The sequence below is a fragment of the Bos taurus genome, chromosome 28, assembly GCF_002263795.3.
Source record: "Bos taurus isolate L1 Dominette 01449 registration number 42190680 breed Hereford chromosome 28, ARS-UCD2.0, whole genome shotgun sequence".
Lineage (NCBI taxonomy): Eukaryota > Metazoa > Chordata > Mammalia > Artiodactyla > Bovidae > Bos > Bos taurus.
Window position 1 is genome coordinate 19,325,330 of NC_037355.1, and position 24,631 is coordinate 19,349,960.

At 35.6% G+C, this 24,631-nt stretch overlaps 1 protein-coding gene across 6 annotated transcripts in view; it reads right to left on the reverse strand.

Annotated features, from left to right (window-relative positions):
* Positions 1 to 24,631, reverse strand: part of JMJD1C (jumonji domain containing 1C) — a 316,168-nt gene that overhangs the window by 10,982 nt on the left and 280,555 nt on the right. For all 6 annotated transcript variants that reach the window (XM_005226314.5, XM_059882617.1, XM_059882619.1 and 3 more), the window contains 14 exons: positions 20,621 to 20,822; positions 18,084 to 18,298; positions 17,011 to 17,163; positions 14,680 to 14,769; positions 13,941 to 14,068; positions 13,536 to 13,749; positions 12,823 to 13,037; positions 11,843 to 12,121; positions 8,968 to 9,136; positions 8,147 to 8,237; positions 7,530 to 7,660; positions 7,034 to 7,156; positions 2,319 to 2,458; positions 798 to 974 (listed from right to left, as the gene is read on the reverse strand). In XM_005226314.5, the coding sequence (XP_005226371.1) occupies positions 798 to 974; positions 2,319 to 2,458; positions 7,034 to 7,156; positions 7,530 to 7,660; positions 8,147 to 8,237; positions 8,968 to 9,136; positions 11,843 to 12,121; positions 12,823 to 13,037; positions 13,536 to 13,749; positions 13,941 to 14,068; positions 14,680 to 14,769; positions 17,011 to 17,163; positions 18,084 to 18,298; positions 20,621 to 20,822 (2,327 nt within the window). The remainder of the gene's footprint in view (positions 1 to 797; positions 975 to 2,318; positions 2,459 to 7,033; positions 7,157 to 7,529; positions 7,661 to 8,146; positions 8,238 to 8,967; positions 9,137 to 11,842; positions 12,122 to 12,822; positions 13,038 to 13,535; positions 13,750 to 13,940; positions 14,069 to 14,679; positions 14,770 to 17,010; positions 17,164 to 18,083; positions 18,299 to 20,620; positions 20,823 to 24,631) is intronic.

The following is a 24,631-nucleotide window of genomic DNA, read 5'->3' on the forward strand; positions in this document are numbered from 1 at the left end:
AAGCTTTCCTTGGTCAAAAGACACACATCAAATACATCTCAATACATCTCTGCCACCTTTAACCAACTCTGAGACAAGTCAGCTTTCTGGATTCCCAGGCTGCCTTTGCCTCTTGTTACTATGAGGGCTAAACTGCTCTCGGTAGCTTCAGTCTATTTATAGAAACCCCAATACACGCTTTTAATCCAAACCTTCCACATCACTGTCTATTCTATGTCATTCTGCCGGTCAAGCCCCAGAAACAAAAATTAGGTGTTTAGTTTTAAGTTTTGTGAATCAATAGCTATAAAAATTATGTACCATCTTTCTTTGGACATGCTACTGTTACATTAGCAAACTAAAGGAAGGAAGTCACGTTGGCAAAAAATAGGAAGGAAGCACATTGAAAGCCTGAATTATGGAATGGTCTATCCAATAATTCATTCTATTCATATCTGGTGTCTTAGAAAATACATCATCTCTAAGACCTGATACTCTCCCCTTCTGCTGTTAACTCTCAACTATTGAGAACTGAATACATATAGTAACTTTCTTTTTTTCCCTAAAAAGTCTTTAAAATTAGACTTCAGTCCACTAAATCAGAAACAACACGACAATGGGAATCTGGTTCATATTAATACAATTTACAGTCTCAAAGCACTTAATTATATCAGATCTCATCAAGCACTGAAAAGCTGCTTTCTTAATGAAGGCATACTAGTGTAGGTCATTCTCCTTCTCATGTCTTCTTTGATCTGTATTTAACTCGGGACAAGTTCTTTCTGGTTCAGTAATGATGTGCTACAAGTAACTATTACCTGATGAAGTGCTCCTGCTGGTAAGACAATGGCATCACCGAGGAACTGAACCAGAGTGCAGGTTTTGACTCCATATTCCTCAAGCAGTCTTTGACGAAGCTTTTTGTTCACATACCAACTCTGGTCACGTATTGGATCATGTTCTGGTAGAACTTCAAGGCCTTGTTCTTTTGAAATCTGAAATATGGATTACAATGAAAATATATACCCCAATTTAAATAAAGGAAATGGTGAATCCTGTTCAGCTACATTTCAATTTTCTTTACAATAAGTCTTTTATTCTCAGAATCTTCTGGAATGATGATTAAGCTTAAGTTAAAGAAAATCATGTTCTACAATTGGAAAAGCAAAAGGATATGAAACTGATGCAGACTGATGTAATGTTAAAAAAGTAAATTGTACTCCTTTCTCATCTCCTTTCACTATGAAGTTTTCTCTTTTTTAAAAATAGTAATAATGATCATTTTTTCCCAGTTTTTTTGGCTACACCACAAAGTTTGCAGGGATCTTAGTTCTCTGACCAGGGGAACTGGACTCATGCCCCTGCAGTGGAAGCACAGAGCCCTAACCACTGAACTGGCAGGGAATTCGATGATAATGAGGTTTTCATCCATTTGGTTCCTTCCAGTAATTTTAAGGTATAGCACAAAGATGGGGGAAAGGTTAGTTTAGTAGCTTTCTTCCAAAAGCCAAACCATTTGTATATATGAACTTCACAGATATTTTTTGATGCTCTTCTTTTTTTAAGGTAGGTACAAAGATAAATACCTTATATTGCTAACCTTCTAACCCTTGAGAAATGAATTTCAAGGAACCTTTTGACTAACAAGTGAAATCTTCTGCTTTAAAAAGCATACTTTATAATAAATTAAGACTGGTAGGTGGTTCTGGGATAAGATCACAGTTACAGGGCCATAGCTCCTTCACTTTTATACGGACCAAAGACAAACGTTAAGTTCATTCAGAAAGAAGAATACGAAAACCAGCAATTATGGTCCCTTAAAAGAAATCCTTATCATTACAAAATTCAGAAAATATTGAGAAAATGGTTTGAACTAATTTCAGATCAACATGTCACTTTTTAACAAGTAAATTAAATTTACAATTACTCAAAATGTCAACCTGTTCAACCAGATATGACTCCTTAGGTCAACAGCCAAAAATATCAACAACATTAAAAAAAAATCTGCTTTCTTTACATACTTCTATGACATATTAAATTTTATATTCTATAATTCCAGTGACTACTTTTCACCAAGGGTAACACATGACTCATTAACAGGTTCTTTACGGGGATAAACAATAACTAGTAACTGAGAAGAAACTGCCATTCAAATTCCTCAAGAGAAAGGAGCTTTTGATTTTCAAATGAAAAATTCCATCCTCCTAAGTAAAACTTATTTAATCATCTTAAAATTATTTAATCATCTTATACTGCTGAATGCCAATGAGTTTACATTAAAAATTAAGTCTTCCTTCAAGGTGAAGAGATAAAACTACGTATGGAACCTAAAATTATACCTTCTGAAGAAATTCCCGTATCTTGTCAACATCTTTCCCAGCATAAATATGCCACAGAGCACCGGGTATTTCACTTGAGTCCTTCAATCGTTTTCTTAAAATGTCATCCAAATCTTCTTCCTCAAATTTCTTGAGTATTCCTAAAACGCAGAATATTTTCATACTGGTCAATAAAGACTACCAGAAATCAAGTGGCCTAAAATTGACCTCTCAGAGAAGCACAGTGCCTGACTAGACTGGACTCTTAAAGAGGAGATAAACCCAGTTATACATGAACACTGTGATAACCACAAGAGCAGAGAACACTGACCTGGGGACGATAACGTTCCCCAGTTCATTTCTTTCTGTAAACTAAGGAACAGGAGATAAAAAACCAAGGACCTTTACTCAAACTTGACCACCTTTTTTCTTCTTGTCCCAAACTATGATCATAACAATTTTATACTCACAGCATTTCATAGTTTACAAAGGACTTTCCTGACCACTATTAGGCAAGGATCATAATCTCTATTTTACAGCTGAGCAAAAGGTTCAGTGGGGAGAAAGGATTTGTTCATTACCATGACTAATGAACGGCAGAGCAAAATGTCTCATTTATTATTACTGATTAATCTATAATCAAACACTAATAATTGAGGTATCAGACCATTCTAATATGTTGACAGATTAAAAACTGTACACACATATATATATATGAATGTATAAACAAATGTTAACTGAAGTTATCTATGAGTGAAGTACAGCAATGTCATCATTTTCAAACTGCTGATTTCACTACAATGAACATTTTAAAGAAATGTTTTAACAGAAAAAGGAATCTATTGCTTAACACAAAGAATATATCAAATGTTTACTAATGATAGTGAAATCTTTTTTAAAGTTAGTTGCGAAGATTTTTTGAAGTCAAACATTAGATGTTTACAATATACAAAATACTATCCTAGAATGTTGGGGATTAGTTAAGACTTCCTGGAATAAAAGAGGCTATTAATAAGTGTAGGTAAACAAGACTATCACAAGGGCAATGATACAAGTTAAAAGGATGCACAAAGACTAGTTCAGTCCTCAAGTTTTGTTCTTAGTTTTTATTTTTGGCCTCACTGTATAGCAGACATGTGGGACCTTACTTCCCCGACTAGAAAGTGAACCAACGTCCCCTGAATTCGAAGCGTGAAGTCTTAACCACTGGACCACCAGGGAAGTCCCCTGTCAAATGTTATCTTTAAACGAAAAAGATAAAGAAAACTGTTACTGCTCTGTGAATTTTTAAAAGCTACTACAAAGAATACATCACATTTCCTACTTTATGATAGTGAAATCACAAGGACAAAGAGGATTGTTGGAGCAGAGAAGGTTTACACTTTAATAAAGACCTTGATCTGATCTGTTTTGAGGAATTTGAATGAATACAGGAATTTGCTAGGGAGACACAGAAGTTGGGGAGCCATCATAGGTGGAGGAGAAAGCATGTGCTTAAGTAGGTACCAAACATTTCTTTTTATGGTGACCAACTATAAAAACTGGCAAATTAAAAAAGTCCAAAAATTAAAGTGCTAATGAACTTTTCTCAAAAGATCAAATATTATGGTATGAAAAAGAGGGATGGGAAATAAATTAGGAAGATGAAAGAGTTCTAGCATTTAAGGACATGAAAGAAAAGCAGAGGAGAAAAGCAGACTGTATAACCAACAACCACCTCTGTATTGTAGACCAAGTGCTACAGGGGATAATTTGAACGAAGTACAATAAGTTGCAAATGATTTACCTTAGTATCTGCAAGGGACTGGTCCCAGGACCCTCCACCCCCACCCACGGCAGATACCAAATTCCACAGATGTTCAAATTGGTTAAGTATTTTTACCCTCCCTCACCCTGTATACTTTTAGACCATGTATAATACCTAATACAGTATAAATGCTATGTAAATAACTATACATATGGAGAAGGCAATGGCACCCCACTTTAGTACTCTTGCCTGGAAAATCCCATGGATGGAGGAGCCTGGAAGGCTGCAGTCCATGGGGTTGCTAGGAGTCGGACACGACTGAGCGACTTCACTTTCACTTTTCACTTTCATGCATTGGAGAAGGAAATGGCAACCCACTCCAGTGTTCTTGCCTGGAGAATCCCAGGGACGGGGGAGCCTGGTGGGCTGCTGTCTATGGGGTCGCACAGAGTCAGACACGACAGCAAATTATAAATACAATATGAAAAACATGCAAACAGTTGCTGGACACAGCAAATTCCTTTTTCATTTTTTGGGTGGCAGAATTAGAAACTTTTGGAGTACAGCATGTTTTTATTTTTTTGTTGGGGTACAATGTTGTGTTAGCCAAATTCAAGTTTTGCTTTTTGAAACTTACTAGAATTTTCTCTTTCCTCAATTATTGTCCATCCCTGGTTGGTTGAATCCACACGTGTGGAACCCGCAGATTCAAAGGGGTAACTAACTCTATGGCACTACAGGCTTTGAAAAGGTAAGTAAGCTGGCACCAAGGACACACATTTCTGTGCTAGAGCTCAGACTATAACTCACGTGTGCTTGACTTTCAAGTCCTTGGGAGTGGGGGAGGTAAGAGTTTTTACTGATTCTAACAGTTAAATTAGCTGAGCAACTATGAGTTTCTATAGTTTTGGAGGAATTTAGCTTGTGTATTATGTGTGTGTACTCAGTTGCTAAGTTGTGTCCCACGCTTTTTGACCCCATGGACTGTAGCTCATCAGGCTCCTCTGTCCATGTGATTCTCCAGGCAAGAATACTGGGGTGGGTTGCCATTTCCTTCTCCAGGGGATCTTCCTGACTCACGGATTGAACCCGAGTCTTCTGCACTGGCAAGCAGATGCTTTCCACTGAGCCACCTTGTGTATCACAGAGGCTGTTAAATATGCATGATCAGAGTGAAGACTGTAAAAAACTTCCAGGTCCTGAGCACCTAGCCACTAAGCTGCAGATACATTCTGGGTTCCAGAAAAAACTGTTGAACTAAGTCGTGGCTGGAAATCATGTATAGACTTTCCCAGGAAGTGCACATAAACCAGAATGGGAATAAAGTCTATAACTCTAGAAAAGTCTGTGATTCTATTATATGAAGAATGAAAGGTGTAGTGTTACTGAAGCCACAGTCAGTATTTGAAGAAGAGGCAGTGATTAACAGTGTCATTTATTACAGATGGTTTAAATAATAAAAGGACCAGGAAAAAACCACTGTACTGAACTATGGCTGTCCGTGAGAGCCATAGCAACAGTAATCTTAGCGGGGCAGCGGGCAGGGGCCAACCCGCACTGAGCTGAAACAGGAAAGGGAGGTGACAGACACAGTGGAGAATGCCTCATGAGGGCAGGAGTAACAGGAGAGTGGCCAGAAACAAGATTTGAAGAAGGCTTTGTGAGAAAGGTGGAAAAGTCTAAAGTTTGCTCCTACTCTCAGAAAAGAAGCCAGTGTAAAAAGAAAAGTTTAAGGACCAATGTCTATAATGAAGGGAATGACAGATGGGTAGATGGAACAAGGTTTCAGAAAGACACCCAGAGGGCAGGATCTAAAATCTATACACTGGATAGAAAATTTATTTCTACTTAGGAGAAAGGCCCCTTCTCTTTGGTATCAGAAGGGAAAAAAAGCATGCTTGAGATAACGAACGTGTCTTCATCATCTTCAGAACAAAAACCTAGTTTCTCTTCTTTACTAAATGTTTTTAAGTGAGCTTACCATTTTATTTTCATACACTCAATCATAATATGAAAGGAGTAAATAAAAAATCTTCACTTTTAAGACTTCCCTGGTGGTCCAGTGGTTGAGTCCACCTGTCAGTGTAGGGGCCGCAGGTTTGACCCCTGCTCCAGGGAGACTCCACACGTTACAGGGCAGCTAAGCCCATGCAGCACAACTACTGAGCCTGAGCCCTAGTGCGCTCCACAAGAGATGCCATCATAACGAGAAGCGTGTGCACCACACCACAGACGCGCCTGACAGTCACAAAGCCCAGCACAGCCAAAAATAAATCTAATTCTTTTTTTGGTGGTGGTGGTACAGTTGTTGAGTCATATCCGACTCTTATGACTGTAGCCTGACAGTCTCCTCTGCCCAAGGGATTTCCCAGGCAAGAGTACTGGAGTAGGTTGCCGTTTCCTTCTCCAGGGGATCTTCCTGATCTAGGGATCAAACCCACGTCTCCTGCATTGCAGGTAGATTCTTTACCAACTGAGCCACCAGGGAAGTCCTAAAAGTAAATTTAACTCACTTTTAAAATTGAAAATCCTTTGTGTAAAAAAAAAAAAAAAAGCCAGGTAAAATAATCATACCTCAAAATGAGTATTAAATATCCCTAAATACACTGCAATTTTGGGGGGAATCTTTGATGTTAACTCAGAGGCTGACATTCTGGATAGTATTACTGGATGTGTGGTTCAGTTCAGTCGCTCAGTTGTGTCCGACTCCTTGCGACTCCATGAATCGCAGCACGCCAGGCCTCCCTGTCTATCACCATCTCCCGGAGTTCACTCAAACTCATGTCCATCGAGTCGGTGATGCCATCCAGCCATCTCATCCTCTGTCGTCCCGTTCTCCTCCTGCCCGCAATCCCTCCCAGCATCAGAGTCTTTTCCAATGAGTCAACTCTTCGCATGAGGTGGCCAAAGTACTGGAGTTTCAGCTTTAGCCTCATTGTGGTTATTCAACTGTTTTTCCAAAACACCACTATTCTTAAAGTTTCTTTACCTGCTTTTGAGAGAATGCCATTTCCTTTTGCTATGCCAACATAGACTAGAATATTTACAACATCAGAAACTTCAACATGTAGATTTGTTGTTCCTATATCATGATCTTTAGCAGCAGCTACACCTGTGTATAAAATAAAATTTTATTTAACATAATACTTTATATACCCTACATGTTCCTTCCAAAATCAACTCTATGAGGAAAGTCTGTTAGTTATAATTTGAGCTTTAGTCTCCTTATTCTAACACCTGCCCACAAAATATCAAATATCCATGAAATACACCATAAAAGTTAATAGAAAATCTAACTATATTTTTACGCTATTGGCTATTAATACCTAATATACCACTGGTCTGCTTCAAAAAATATTTCAAAGAATTATTAATGGAACAGATTTAGTAGAATCTAAAAATGATTAGACAATTTATCTTGTTGGTCAGAAGTTATTTAGAATTCCACATACTCCAAGCTGATAGAAATGCAAATATATACTTACCATAAGCGCTGCACAACCTGGGTCCTAGATCAGGGCGCACAAAAAATCCCGGTAAGTGAGAGGCCAGGTTGAACTTTCCTTCTGGATTACAATATTCTGGCAACGGCAGGCTTTTTAAAAGATCTTCATATCTGAATAACAACATTGACTTTTTTTTAAATAAAGATTTACATTCTTAAGTATTTTCAAATATATAATGTTCAAGTTGTTACACTTTCCATAAGGCCTCTAACAGTTAAAAAACTTTGCTTGGCTTCATTCAAACTTTAAATGAATGCATAATATACAATAAGCAAAGAATAGAAGTGATTCTGACTAAAACTGCAATTCTGCTTCCCTAAACACAGCAAACTGAGAGCAGCAGGAGAAGGGAGGTAGCAGCAGGGCCTCCTGTTCTTTGACAGAGCCCTCTCTTCTTTACTGACCCAGCCAAGACATTCACATTCCCCTGCCGAGACCACGGAGATTCAGTTCTGTAATTTTTTTTCTTACTTCCTTTAAATTGAGGAAGATACTACTTAAAGCTCACATTTGTAGTTTATTATCTCACTCCTTGGATAATCTCAGCTCAACCTCAAAAGTCAAGAGTCAAAATAGCCAAGTATAAAAAAATATACCTTGCTGGCATCATAGTCTTGAAGTCTTCTCCTGAAGGGCAGTCTTTCAATTTTAAAACAACTGTTTCTCCACTTTTTGTTTTTTGCCGTTCTATAAGAATGCAATTGATTATTAAAAAGATAATTTTTGCCTTTTTATTCTTATTAATGTTTGAAGAGGAAAGAAAAAACGTAAACTGAATGAGCACCTCTATTGTCATACAGTAGTTACTTCAAAGACTGCTTTTATTTATGTATTCATATAGTATAAAGATGTTTATTCCTTATGTAGATATTTGCAACATTAAAAAATTCTTTTAAAAAAACCTGTTTACAACTGTTACTAAGGTTAAAATTATAATCTTATTACATTTTTATTTTTAATTTTTCAAAATGTTTTACACAAAGTATTTAATCCAAGTTTCAAAAGTTTTTGGGGTTGGTTGCCAAAAAAATTCCCCAGGAATATTAATATACTGAATATGGCAGTAAGAAACAGAATGACGTTTTTTGGCGGGGGCGGTCACTGCATCCCGATTTGTGTAATCTTAGTTCACCCACCAGGGATGGAACCTGGACCATCGCAGTGAAAGCCTGAGAACTAACCACTGGCTCACCAGGCTATTTCTAAATGACTTCTTTATCAACAAAGGAAATGAGGGACAGAGACAGGAATAGGACCCAGTCTTTTGATTCCAAGTACTTGTTTCTTTTGACCAGAAAACAAAGTAATACAAATGTTTCAAAGATTTAAACAATGTTAAGTCATATTTCCAATTTATCATTTTGGGAAGACAGGTTTAAGAAAATAGTAAAACAAACAACAAAAAAAACCAACATACTTGAAACTTCCTCAAAACCATCCCAGAATTCCTTAACATTGGCATTTGAAATAATGCTGTCTTTGCAGTTGAGGAGATCAGCTTGGTGGTCTCCAAAATCAAGACTAATTGAGTCCGCCTTCCACAAGCTAATGTTCATTTTCTTATGCACGCCAGAAACCACTGCAGGCTTATAAACGATAAATAATTAAAAATTAAAAGATATACATGGACACTTCAAAAATTTGATTTTATACACAACATACAGAAAATAGTTAATGTGTTGAATTTATGGACTAATTAATGACAAATTGTGAGAATTAAAGCAGCTTTTAAAAATAGTTACTGACCTGGAAAGATGTTCACAATATATTTTCAAAGAGAAAAAGTGATAAGAGAATGCCATGTACTAGCAGAGTACACTGTCATTTTTGAAAACAATAATTATAATATGTAGTATTTTTCAGGAAAGAGTCTGAAAAGCTACATTAAAATTTCCATTTTTAAGCAATTTAATGTTTTCATGTTTTCTTTACGATTCATTTCTATAGACAAAACATACCTTGTACATATGTAATAAGATTTCTAAATATATAGTCTTTTGGATTAAAACAAATTATATCCATTTTGATTTTATATCACTTAGAATACACACACATTCTTTACCTCTACAAAGATAATGACAAGTAAAAATATTAACCACCAAGCACAACAACAATAAATTTAAAATCTATGATTGATTCCCTCAAAGTCAATTGGTTCTTTGAAATCACATGAATTCCAATTTCCTCCAGACTCTCTAACCCAGAAACCAACAATTGAAGATTTGAGGTTTTAAAACTCCAATGCCGATGTCAAAAAAAGACCTCTAAGGCAATCTGATGCATTATTCTTAGGTGTTTTTTTTTTTTTTTTTAATCCTTTATAATAAATGAAGTAAAAAGAAAACAGAAAGTTGTGACTTAAAGAGTCTCTTGTGACAGATATTTTTACATACTCTTAAAACACATAAAATAAGTCTGAGGAGCCATAAGTGCAGAATAACCTCAAGCTAAGGTTGTTATCACAAAAGATATGTCAAAAACATAAAACAAACACTACACTAAGAATAAGAAGGTAACAACTTGGGTAACTGCAACATTAAAATTCCTTTCAATGGGCTAATATATCCAACTATTAAAACAGGTCAACTATTAGATAATTAACTATGGCTGATCATTCACGTATTAATTTCCAGACCATACTATATCTATTCAGTAATACTTCTATCCAGCCTTGTAACATTGCTTATTACAGTAACCAGCAGCTTGGGAAAAGTAAAATTTAAAAAATATATTAGAATATTCTCAAGCAGAATTCTTAGGCTACTATCATCATCATCTTCCTGAAATACTGAAAGCCTTTGTAATTTGACCCCTTGCCTCTAGTCTTATTCCAATTCAACTTCTAATCTGCTTTGCTGTGTTAATGTTGATCTGTACTACACATGAAATATAGCCAATATTTTATAACAATCACAAATGGAGTATAACCTTTAAAAAAATGTGAATCACTGTATCGTACACCTATGACATATAACATTGTACATCAACTATGTTCCAATTTTTAAAAAGTCAACCTGATTACTTTGATTCTTCAATTAAAACTGTCATCTACAGGATAAAGTTCAACTCTTTAGCATGATATAATTATAACTAAACACCTCATTTCCCCATCATTACCCCACAAAACTCTTACATCAGGTAATCAAAGCTACTGAACAGTTCCTCTAACACCTGATCCTTTTTATTTCCAACCTCCCATCCATCTAGAAAATTCCTGAGACAACATCAATTTAGACTACCAGCCCTTTTGAATTAGTACTCTAGCTTAGCCATTCACTCTTTTAAGTTTCCATAGTACCTGAAACAAAATTCTTAACACATTTAACATATTTTTACAAGTATTTATTTATGAGGCTGTTTAAGCCTACACAAACTTAAGTTGTCTAAATTGCAACCTAGCAATGGCATCAGGGATTCAAGGCAGAGCCAACCAAAAAAATATGTATTAAATACTGTGTATATATTTTTTCTGGGGTGAGGGACCAAGCTATCATCAGATTTTGCAAAGGACTAGTGACCTAAAAAGATTAAGAATCACTGTACTAAAATGGTTCTTACTCATTTTTACATAACTTATTCATTTTTATACTCTTATTGGCCAGCACAAAGACTAGATTTTACTAGGTGCTCAATAACTATCTACTGAATGAAAACAATGAAGTAAAATAGCAATCATGTTTTCCAGAATGCAAGGAAAAAACTGAACAGAACACTAAGTCATACAAACTCCTAATTTGTGCACTAATGTAGTAAATTACCACCTGAAATGTGTATCAAACATTATTATGTAAAAACTGGTCAAACAGAAAATCACTTTTATTTGAGCAGAATTAAATAATGGAGTTTCTCATTTAAGATTTGATGAACTAACTTATAAATAAATGTCCTACAGTCAAAGGCAAAAACATCTACACTTATCAGTTCAAGAAAAATGCCTTCAGTATTAACATTATAATAGCAGATATCAATCTGTTAACTGGACTAAAATACAATGGAAAGAAAGGAAGGCGATACTAAACTTTGTAAATATATGACTTTATTAGAAGTCTGCTCACTAGCAGACTGAAACTGTAACATCAAATAATCAGTGCTTCCCTATTAATTAATAAAAATCTGGCCAAAAAATAAAAATTCAGAAATAATCATTCTGATAACTTTTCTGATATCTTCTAACCCAAATGTGTCAAGATTATCTTTCCCTTTTCTCTTTAGTCCTAAGGAGAAAACCATTTGTCCTATTCAACCAGCTTCAGTTCCACCCAGAGCATACTAAATGAGCTTAAAATACTCACTTGTCCATATTTCCAACACTCTTTGAAAAGCTTCCAATTATTAGTATTTTTATAATCCTTAAGCCACAGAATATGCTTCTCACAGATCCAAGAATGTGGTATATCACTGTACAATTTACTGTTTTCATCCATGGCAGATTTTCTGCTTTCTTTGGGTTCTTCTTTGAACTCTGATTTTACATTTATCTTAGAGGCTTTATTTGGTGGAATTTTGTTTTCAACAACTGAAGCAATTATGTCATCAAGAATGTTTGGCATAGTCCTTCCACTTTTACCACTCTAATAAGAAAAAATAAATATTTTAAGCAGAAATGATTACATTTGGAAACCTCTGCTTTAATGTTCCATTAACATAGCAAACACCACCACAAACAATATATCTGGCTTCAAGAATCCAGCAAATGGATTTGGATCTCTAGTGCCTACCTACACTGCTCCTGACAATGGGAAGCAGAAGTTGGGTGGTCTCCATGTGAAAAACTGTGGGATCTGCAGAAACTTGAAGTGTGGTCTTTCTTACTTTTGTAACATTTTAGGATCAGGGTAGAGGGAAGAGAGATTAGGAAGACTCTCCCAACTTTTAAAAGCTGCTAAAAATGTGTGTCTACCTATGCAATTATTCTGTTTTTATTTTCTTTCTGGTGAAAAAGCAAAAATTGATGTCTAAACATTTTAAGTAAGAAAACTTGCATTCGCATCCATCCCTCCCCCTCACCCCCAACTAGATACATGGTTTTCAAATTTTGAAGGAGTATCTTAGGGCGATTTTGGAATCAAAATGTCCCTCCCTCAACTCTTTTAACCTGGAAAAGAAAATCTCTGGATTTTAAGTTACCGGAATTATAACGCAAATAGGAACATGCACAGTAATTTGGTATATTTGATTGCATCTGCATCTATTTATTGTGTAGTTCACAGCAAAGACCCCAAATCTAAATTTAAGGCCCATATGAAATACAAAAATCTAGCTTCTCACTCACGGGGGTTCCCATTGAATAAACTGGTGCAAAGGCAATGCCAGCATCTGTAGACCCCACGCGTAGCTTGCCAGCGGTTGTGGTCAGCAAATCTCGTAATGTTGAACCTTGCTCATTATTCTGGGATACAGGAGGTGATGTTCTACTATTTGGAGAATCAGGATCATCTTGTTCTCTCTCTTCTTTTATTTGCTTTTCAAGGGCAAATTCTTTGTTTTCTAAAATAAAACATTTTTTAAAATGCAAATAAAATTAAACATGCTATTAAAGTACAGACAAAGGGAGTCTACATTTTACAGCGACAGATGAAGCACCAGTGATTTAAGCACCTGGGCACAGACAAGAGGACGGGTTAGATCCTTCAGGAGTCAAATGATTTGAAAATGAGAAGGCCTTCCTCAGTGTTTTAGACATGAAGTGAGTTTGCACCTGTCACAAATGAAAATGCTATAGCTAAGACAGGGACAAAGTGAGATAAGTTACAAATCTATTGCCCTGGTAGCTTTACTGATGTGCTCATCTACAGATGATTCTGTACCTAGCTTTGATATGACCATAGGAAGTTGAGTTCCTAGTAAGAAACATGTTTTACTGACCCTAAGCCACAATGCAAGCAAAAGACAAAACTAAAGTGTTCTAAGTGGACAGTAGTACATTAATGTATAATAGTACACTGTTGATTACATATCTTCTATCAGACGATAAACTAGATTTACCTTTTTTTTCCTCTCTGGCCTTTTGCTCTGCAAGATCTGCTAACCAGTGCAGGGGTGACTGGGATTCTGGAGGAGTTAACTTGCTGTCTGTGCTCACATCACTCCCTGGACTGCTGCTGCCATTACTTTCAGGCTTCTGAGGGGTACTTTGCTGCTGAGACTCAGGCATGCACAGAGAAATTTTATTACTGTGATTAAGAACATTCTGTAAAACCTACAAAGGTAGAACAGTTGAATTTTAAAAATACTATCTCTTCAATTATTCAAAGTTAAAAGTAGAGGTTACATTTATACAGTAACATAGGAAATATAATTTACAAAACATTAAATCCTGAAGTGGATTTCGAATATCAAAGTTGATTCCTTTAACCATGCAGTTTACTTGAATAGAGAATTTTCACTCACTTGAGACACACCATTCATAGGAGAAAAATTTCCAACTTGTATATTCTGTTTGTTAGTACAATGACAATGGGATTTAATACCATATTTTTCTCTAAGAGTGTGCATCGCATCCAAAAGATCTGTCAAAACTACAAAATATAATGGTTAATTAAAAGGTTATCATTAGTTGTTAAGATTATAACAATTTTTTGTTTTTCTTGTGTCTTTTCACTTTTCTTCCATTTTTCCTTCATCCCTTCTATTTCAGGTTAGATCATTCAACCAAATTCATGTTCTCTATTCTTTCCTCTTTTACCTCTACAATGAAAAATCAGTATGCTCAAAAAAAAAAAAAGGCAGAATAACCTGTAATAAATAAATCAAATATACTCTTTTTCATTACATTCTAGTTCCCCTCAACCTCACTTTCTCAGCCAAGCTGCACAGCTTGCAGGATCTTAGTTCCCCAACCAGGGATCAAACTCGAGCTCCCATGCAGTGGAAGCATGGAGCCCTAACCAGTGGACAACCAGAGAACTCCTAGTTTTCTCCATCTAAAATAGTTCCTCTATGGCTTTCTTCATCACTGGGTTTGGGCTTATCCTGCTAACTAGTACACAGAGGATTCTAAGAACAGAAAAAGAACAATTCAAGATTAGATAAACCTTATTTCTTCATTCTACTACTACTACCTACTTCTAAGTAATCTGGAACAATGAAGAGCTGTTACACTAAGTCATTAATGTATATTTATACTTACCAGAACCAGGAATAATTTGAGTTGGCATCAAATGTTTGTGATCATGAGGCTGTCCCTTCACACACTTCATCCAAGCATACAATTCTTTATCTGTAAGATTATAACATGTGTACTTTTATATCAATCATGGTTTTATAATTATAAAATTGATGGTATATATAAAAAGCTTAACAATTATATAAAATGTCAATGGTAGGCTTCATATGTTTGCCTCTTAAAGGAAAAATAACCAAACAAACATTTCTACTATTCTGAGAATTTTATAGCAATAAGATATAAAACATATGAAATGTTACTAGCCTTTTCTAAAATGACTGTTCTTTAGTCTCATTAATGTATTAGTCACCTCAATATTTCCTGTAGCTAATTTTTTACTCTTAGCTATTTGTGGCAAACAGGCTTTAGGCTTGACCTTGGTACCTTAAACTTGTAAGTTTGAGGCTACTACCAAATCGTTATTTTTAATGCGTCAAAGACATAAACTGTCAGAAGACATGTAAAAAGCTTCAACTTGACAGACAGTATTTAATAGCTATTACTGCAACAAGGCTCCATATCTGGAGTAGTCAGTGTTCACACATAGCACGAGGCATATTATACACAGGAAAAGTTCAGCACCCTGATCTCAAGATCTTCTCTATAAAACTAATGGCATAGATAACTACTTATGACATGGCTGTAAGAGCTTCAACAAATGTTAAAAAGCTCATTACATTCAACATAAAAAAATCTAGAACTATTTCACAGAAAGTTTCAGAAATAAAATTTAAATCCAGACAAAAACTGATTTTAAAAGTGTTGACTTTCCCTACAAACCCTACATAGTAACTTTAAATGTTCTCTACTTATATTTTAGATACTTAGGTTAGTTACCACTATATAGCTATAACCTGGTCAGTGTAAGCTTACTGCAGTATTTATCAGTGAAATAAGGAGATATATAAATAAAACAAATATATATTCATATATTCATAAGACACAATACAACTCAAGGCAAATAGATTATACTTTAAAAATCTATGGTTGACTAACAGACTATACTTTCAAAATTAATAGCACCATGGTATCTGACAGCAACACAACTTAGGTTTATTATATATACACACCTTATCTTGTTTAAGAAAGGAGTCATGCTTACATATGCATACAATATAAAAAATACATTAATTTCTTTTTAATTTGGCAAAAGGAAAATGAAAGTAACATGGGACCAGTAAAAAGGAATGGAGTTTTACAACAGTGCAGCTAGTTCTTCTCTCAACCGAAAATATCCAAATAGGTTCTTAAGGTTCTGAAGATACTTAATGGCCTACAATGCATTCCTTATTATAGCTTTACACAGGTGTAAGATACAGATCACAGAAACAACTAGCTGTGGAGCTCTCCCACTTGCTTAGGGTTCTTTGGTAAGTGCTGGGCATGTAAGAAAAAGGGGTGAGGCTTTAGTAGCCCTATCACTCGCAAAGCCACTGATGGCTACATCACAGTTCATCTGACACACCACTTTGAAAAAGAGCTGCCTGCAACGAAAATGACATTCACTGCTTTTAGATAGTAAACAGTCTACCATTAAATGTGATTTTACTTCTAATACTTGCACAATTTGAATCCTCTCATTAAGACTAGACCCCCCCCAAACCTTCAGGTTACTAGTATTTAAGTAGCTACTTCCTTAATTGTCTTGGATTAACTTTCTCTAAAACACTTGTACAGCAGGAGAAAAAGGTAAAATTAGTTGCTTTCTTTTTAAACTTTCTAATATCTTCCAGCAGGAAGAACACTGTTTTTGTGCCATTTTATTTTTCTAGAATTTTAAAAAATTCATTTAACATATAATAAAGACTTTTTCGTTTTCTAACCAGGGATAAACAGTGCTAGTGGCAGCATATTCTTGAACATTTTGATTTAAGCTTTATGGACCAACTTTTAGAAAAATCAATTCACTCTAGCAAGTATTCAATTGTGACTTCATTGCTCGACTATGTAATTAATAGGTCCTCTAAGGGAATTCAGGCTCTGACACAGTGGACTCTGAATGCAACAAAGCCTGACCTAAATTTGGGCTACATTAAGAAAATATCTACCTGAGAGAGTGGATCTACTAATCAAACTAAAAAGGTATAGATTAGTTTTATTTTAGAAAATCTGGCTGTTTCAACAAGCTGTGGCTAACTTTTTTTTAAAAAATAGACTTCACAAAATTTCCTATTATATTTGTAATTAAGGAAGGCAGGGAAAAAAGCCTCTAATTCATCTAATTTTCCAGATCAGTGGTCCTAAAGAAAACTATCTTAATAAAAAAATTTCAATTTAGATGAAGCTGTAACTAACCTCTAGAACTCTTCCTTTCCTTTGCCTTGTAACAATCTAAGCAGACCACAAATCCACATTTTTGGCAGACCCAGTGAATGTTGAACAATGTTGCTTCACATGCATCACACATCTCCCGGACTCCCCTCACTGCTCTTTTCCAGGCAATTTTGGCTGAAATACAGAGAAATAAAAATTTAAAGGCAAACATGCTCTTTTCCATACAATTTTCACTGAAATGCACAAAAAACATTAAACCAAGGATTTCAAAGGATTTATTAACGATCCAGAGCAGATTTCTTTTCTTGATGTAATTAGTAATTCTCTTCAGAAGGAGGGTTTCTCAATCTTGGCACCCTTGACATTTGCATGAATAATTCTCTTTTGTCGGGGACTAACCTGTGCAGAGTAGGATGGTGAGTATCATCTATGGCTTCCACCTCTTAAGATGCTAATTCTCTACACCCCCAACACTTTTCAGTTAGCAAAGAAAGGCGCATTTATTTCATTCAGTTTGGCACCTTTCAGATGCTAGATGTCCCCTGGGGGATGAACTATTGACTTAAGGGACGCGAAAAAGAAGCTCATGTTTAGAGTACCTAGTATGTTAGGTGCTTTCCTTAGTAAATAAAATTACTTTATAAACAAATCAATGAGGTAGTTCTCATTCCCATTCACATTCATACAGTTAAACAAGGAACCCAGTTGAGATTCAAATATAGATTTATCTAACTGCAAAGACTGTGATGAATAAAAAGCTTAAATAACTGGGATGGAGTATGTCTTTATATGGCAAATGCTGAAATTTCCCAATCTCACATTCAAAGAGTCTTTATTGTGCCTCAATTATTACCAAAATGTTATTGTCATTTCACAAACTGCTAATTATTCAATTCAACCTCAAGTGGAAAATACATTAACTAAATACATTTAGGTGTATTTGCACATAAAAAAGTGTCATTATCAAATTAAAAGTAAACAAGCATAGGTAAGGTAAGATTAAGGACTTCTCCCATAGATAAAACATACCCCAAAGAGAAATTCTTAAAACGAAATGTGCATAGTTGCATGTTCTAAGCATTTAACTTTCTTACCATCCTTTTTCACCCAGGACAAAGCTGTTTTTTCAGATGTTACCAACTGACAGAACTTATCACCTATTATGTCCAAGATGTATTTTGATGTTTCTATGTCTAGTTCATCATCTTCATAATTTTCATGTGTCCATAAACTCATAGCTTCATCATCATACTGGTCAGGAGAAGAGAAACCATCTATTCTAACCACTCCATTTTTACTAAATGACAATCTGAAACATTAAAACATAAAAGCATTAACTAACAAGAAACAAGTCCAGGCTTAAAAAGTTATACAGTGAATTTATATTTTTATATTATAAAAACATAAATTACATTTACAATTAAAAAACATGAAAACAGGGTGGTTCTTTACATAGACAAACTTTACTAACAAATTTAACCAGCTTCTGACTCCCATAGTGCTTACAAATGGCAAAAGGTGGTATTCATGTCGGGTTGTTTCAAGAAATAAGATCTTCCCTATCACTTAAGTCAACTACTTAACTCTAATCAAATGAAAACTATCCAAGTGGTTCATGATGACAAGAGTTAAAATGCTGGCCAAAAGCTGCCTTGAGCAATACAATTACTTTATACATCATCTAAAGCAGCAACCTCTACAGTTGAAAATGCTCTAAATTACCTTAAGACTGAGACTTTTTTAAAATGCTAAATTAAAAAGTACATTTTCTTCATTAATTAAAATGACACTTTATTAAAGTGATTTGGAGGAACAAGACTGAAACAGTGTATTAGGAAATCCATTAGTACTTCCTTCTCTTAGCTTCTGCCATCCAATTTATACAGCCCACTCAATTCAGATTCCATTTAGGGTAAATGGGAGGCAAAACTGCCATTTTCCTACAGGCTGATGGTTATTTTTCAGTTATTTTTGTTCTCACTCAACTCTCTGAGAGAGGGTATCAGTAATACATTACATATCACTCTATTTTTCAAATGGACAATACCAGCAACATTCCTTTACTACTTTTTCCTATCCTTTTATTACCTTTCCCTCTTTTTCTTAAAAAAGTAACTTTCTCCTTTCATTACAATTCATATTATTTCAGCTTGTGTTACATTTATCTTTCCTTAAAACTTTCCCAAAGGTTTTTTGGCCATGTATTTATTTTGGCTGTGCTGGGTGTTCCATGCTGTGTGGACTTCTCTGTAGTTGTGACAAGTGGGGCTACTCTTCAGTTGTGGTGTGTGGGCTTCGTCTGTGGCGGCTTCTTTGTGAAGCATGGGCTTTAGGACTCCTGGGCTCTACAGCACAGGTTCAATAGCTGTGGTGAACCAGCTTAGCTGCTCTGCAGCATGTGGGATCTTCCCAGATCGGGGATCAAACCCGTGCCTCTTGCATTGGCAGGGAGATTCTTTACCACTGAGCCACCAGGGGAGCCCTTCACAAAGGTTTCATCATCTCTTCAAACCTACTCTCCTGATTTCTAGCCACCAGGGGAGCCCTTCAAAAAGGTTTTCTTATCTCTTCAAACCTACTCTCCTGATTTCTTTCCCATCTTCTCTGCAATTCCATGTGGACTACCTTCTATAACAATTCTCTGAAGTTGTTTGTCCTTTGGGGACTGTTGTCTAGAAAAACCATGAAGAAATATTCAGTTCCTACCAACACATATTTTTGGGATCTCCACTGGGCCACAGTACCTTTATTTGCCAGAGCAAAGTGCTTTTTAACTTCTTAGGAAGATGATGATGATGATTTGGAAAAATAATTGCAGATAACATCAGAGGAGCACTTCATACAAGCTTGGGACTATGCTAAGGACTCTGTATACTTTATCTCATTCCACTTTCATGAAATCTCGGAGGCAGGTACCACTATCATTCTTATTATGCAGATGAGACAGGCTTAGCTATAATCCTACTACAGTTAATAAAGTCATACAGGAACTCAGGGATGGAGCTGGAACTGAAATCCAGGAATGATTGATTCTGGAATCTGAGACATCAACTAGTCTCTACTGGCGGGATTACCCAGCTGTTCATTAAACTCTTACAAATTTATAAACTTTTGGTATTAAAGTATGATTTAGTAATACTAATATTACAGTAGAATATGTTACTAACTATTAAGTTGCTTTTATATTTACCGCAACCTGTGAAATGTGGCATGCTACTAACAAATCTTTCTAGTCATTTTATAATGCTTGTAGTACATAGATTTATGGACTATCTGCTATTGTGGCTAATGCAAATACAAATGTGACATTATTTTGTTTTATACAAATAAATTGCTGTTTCCTTTCATTTAGAAAAAAACTACTAACACTTTCTCCTTAAGGAAGAATAAATCTCTCAGAAGAGGAAGGCCCTATGAACACTAGCAGTGAGAATATGAGTTTAGTCTAACATTTAACTATTGTTAAATTGGCACACAACACTAAATTTAGTATCTTTTTACAATGCTTTTATAATGCTTCAGAAACACAGGCTCAAAGCCTCATTCCCATCTCCAAAAGACCCTCAGAATGACAGTATAACTTCCAATATCTATTAACATATTTTCCTCCCATCACAAATTTTCAACTTACCGTCTAAAGTAGTAAAATCTACAAAACACTGGTGAGTGAGTTGGTTCTTCTCCCTTTTTACTCCGAATAAGTCTACATTCTCGGCACTTTTGCAAATTAGGCCCTATCTCACAGCAGGAGTCATCCTGTAAAAAGGATTCCCCAGTTTGCTTCAGCTTCTTGACTTTACGCCAATCTTTCAACACTGAACGAGGGATGCCAGCTGTAAAACCAGTAGGAAAGTATTAGCAAGACTGTACCTTTTCACAAAGGTAAACTCCTTAAGATAATATTCAAGTCAAGTAGAAAGATCACTTGGAATGAAGGCGAAAAAAAAAATTTCATGCCAATCATACAATTATGACCATGTATTAAGATTGTAAAAGATTACAGTCCTAGGTACTCATTATAACTAAAAAATCCATAGCAGCATTTTTATTATTCTACTAATCGAATGAACTCTTAACTGTCAGTATGATTGAAATGCAGACCTAAGTGAAATTTCCAGCTGATTGAAATCTTCCTAGGTTCAATATTTGTATCTTTTTAGTGGCAAATATGAGAATCGTTCATTTTCAATGGTAACCTAAAGCTAAAAATATAGTTCTACACATAAATTTGGTATATGTAAGAAGAGTCTCTTTCAAAATGCACATGAAGAACCTAAAAACCAAAAGTTAATACTTCTGGAAACTATAGGCTAGTTTCAATGTATTTAAATAGTTTTGAAATAATCTGATTCTGCAAGTTAAGTGTGAACCAAGACAAATGTTGATTTTATCATAATATTATTTGTGGGAAGAGGGCTAAGATTCTTCTCCTAATATCTCTCCCTTATTATAATGCCCTCCATTTGATATCAATATAGTGATAGAAGCAGTATCTTTTAGAAAAATAAAAGGGTTTGAGGGATGTGAAAGAAAAAAACCAGTATTAAACTGGCTGTTTTTATTGATGGTATAAAGAAAAGAAGGCATCAGAGAAGTCTAAAGAAAAACAAAACTCAAATGCACTATACCATTTAATATTTACAGGGAAAAAATTATTTACTGTACTCTGCATCACTACTCAATCACATTTATTAACTTGAACTTAACTGTTGTTATAACACTGGCTCAAGTAATCAGTCGTCTATGGAGCAACAATCACAATAAACTGTGGAAAATTCTGAAAGAGATGGGAATACCAGACCACCTGACCTACCTCTTGAGAAACCTATATGCAGGTCAGGAAGCAACAGTTAGAACTGGACATGGAACAACAGACTGGTTCCAAATAGGAAAAGGAGTATGTCAAGGCTGTATATTGTCATCCTGCTTATTTAACTTATATGTAGAGTACATCATGAGAAATGCTGGGCTGGAAGAAGCACAAACTGGAATCAAGATTGCTGGGAAAAATGTCAATAACCTCAGATATGCAGATGACACCACCCTTATGGCAGAAAGTGAAGAGGAACTAAAAAGCCTCTTGATGAAAGTGGAAGTGGAGAGTGAAAAAGTTAGCTTTTTAAGCTCAACATTCAGAAAACGAAGATCATGGCATCTGGTCCCATCACTTCATGGGTAACAGATGGGGAAACAGTGGAAACAGTGTCAGATTTTGTTTTTGGGGGCTCCAAGATCACTGCAGATGGTGATTGCAGCCATGAAATTAAAAGACGCTTACTCCTTGGAAGCAAAGTTATGAACAACCTAGATAGCATATTCAAAAGCAGAGACATTACTTTGCCAACAAAGGTCCGTCTAGTCAAGGCTATGGTTTTTCCAGTGGTCATGTATGGATGTGAGAGTTGGACTGTAAAGAAAGCTGAGTGCCAAAGAACTGATGCTTTTGAACTGTGGTGTTGGAGAAGACTCTTGAGAGTCCCTTGGACTACAAGGAGATACGACCAGTCCATCCTAAAGGAGATCAGTCCTGGGTGTTCATTGGAAGGACTGATGCTCAAGCTTAGTAGACCATGATGCTGGGAGGGATTGGGGGCAGGAGGAGAAGGGGACGACAGAAAATGAGATGGCTGGGTGGCATCACCGACCCGATGGACATGAGTCTCAGTAAACTCCAGGAGTTGGTGATAGGGAGGCCTGGTGTGCTGTGATTCATGGGGTCGCAAAGAGTTGGACACAACTGAGTGACTCAATTGAACTGATAGAGCAGCAAGAGCTCATAACATCATACCTAAATTAAATGCAGCCTATTCAATTTTTAAAAATATATTCACTTAAAAGCTTTACATTTTGGGACAAACAAATATTTGTTGACTCCTATAAGCATACTCATACTACCCATATTAATCCAGTTATATGCTAGACTTGAGATTTACAGTTTGTTATTTCTATCATGGTGAAAGAATAAATTGTATGTCCTACCATCGTGTTTACTACTCATGCCCATTTTGTGGATCAGAGGCAGTTCAAGTATTCTCCTGAGATTGTATACTTTCTGCAGAAGCATACAGCAGAACTGTTGTCCTGAGTGCTCACTATCACCTGTTGATAGCATGGCACAGTACAGTTACAGCAAGATCACATACATCTTAACATAGGAAGTTCGGGGTTTAAACTCCAGGGTGGCCCATTTCAAACAGGCTCCAGTATCAAGCCCTTTTATGACTGCTCCCAGTTCTTTACAATTACATGTTCTGTCACTAACAAAAGGCAAGGAGCCATTTGGCTTAATCCACTAGAGAAACACATACGTGGGCACACAAATACCACTTATAGAATAAAAAATGTTTCCAGAAGGCTTGTGTAAAAGGCTGGTTATTTCTTCCATTGTGTATAAGACAGATTTCTCTGATGAACTATATAAAAAAATTTAGAGCTTCTAGAAGTCAGAATGAACAATAGAATAAATAGTACACTGCTGATACTTTTTGTTACACTACTTCCAATCATTTATTTACTGCTGCTGCTAAGTCGCTTCAGTTGTGTCCGACTCTGTGCAACCCACAGATGGCAGCCCACCAGGCTCCTCTGTCCAAGGGATTCTCCAGGCAAGAGTACTGGAGAGGGTTGCCATTTCCTTCTCTGCACTTATTTACTACTTTATTATATCAGAATAAACTAAGTGAAATCTTTCTACTTAAACTGAAAAAGGACTATTAACCAATATACTTTTACATTCCAGACAATGGAACATCCATTCGAAGTATGGATAACCCTACTACTGTGAACAATTTAAATACGGTATTATAAGAAAGAATGAGACATTCATTTAAAAGCAACTTTCAATTCTGTGACAGAAATGAACACTTAGACCGTTTTTTAAAGTAAATGAATAAATTATAAAGATAATTTATAAGGTCATATAGAGTCTGTTTTTGATATTTTTTGCTTCTAGCCTAGCCCAAATGTGACTATGCTGAAATCCGTTTATATATTTTACTCTAATGTTATTTGAATAGCAAATAAAACAAAACTCCATTTTCAATTCTATGTATATAATTTATTGGTGCCATCTAAAATCTAAAAGTTTGAGACTGAGACACTTGGTCAACAAAAAAATATCTAACTCAATGGATATTTATTCTTCCTTTATACCAGATTCAAGCTTAGTTTTCTAATTTTCAGCAAATCCTTAAAGCAACTGCTCTAGCAACAGAAAACTAAGGGGGAAGAAAATAAGAAAAATACACACTAACCTTTAATCTGTGATACATGCCATCACCCACAAAATATTTTTTGAGGTACAGAAATGAACTCGGGTAACAGGTAAACCATTGTTTTTGTGTATCACAGGACTTAACTTAAATGTAAATTTGATGGGTAATTTCAGTACACAAAATAAAATTGTCTAAAAAATTAGTCAAGGAAAAGCAGACAACTTTTAATTATCAGTAACAAAAGGCAGCAGATATGAAGATATTTCAAAACAGCAGATAAAGCAAATTCTATTATACTTGGCTTTAGAATGTACGAAAAAACCACACTATGTTTATCTGTGTAATGACTATGCATGTATAATAATCCATGCAATCATATTACACTGTGTACAGACCTCATTCTTTTTTCAGTTGACTATGATTGATGA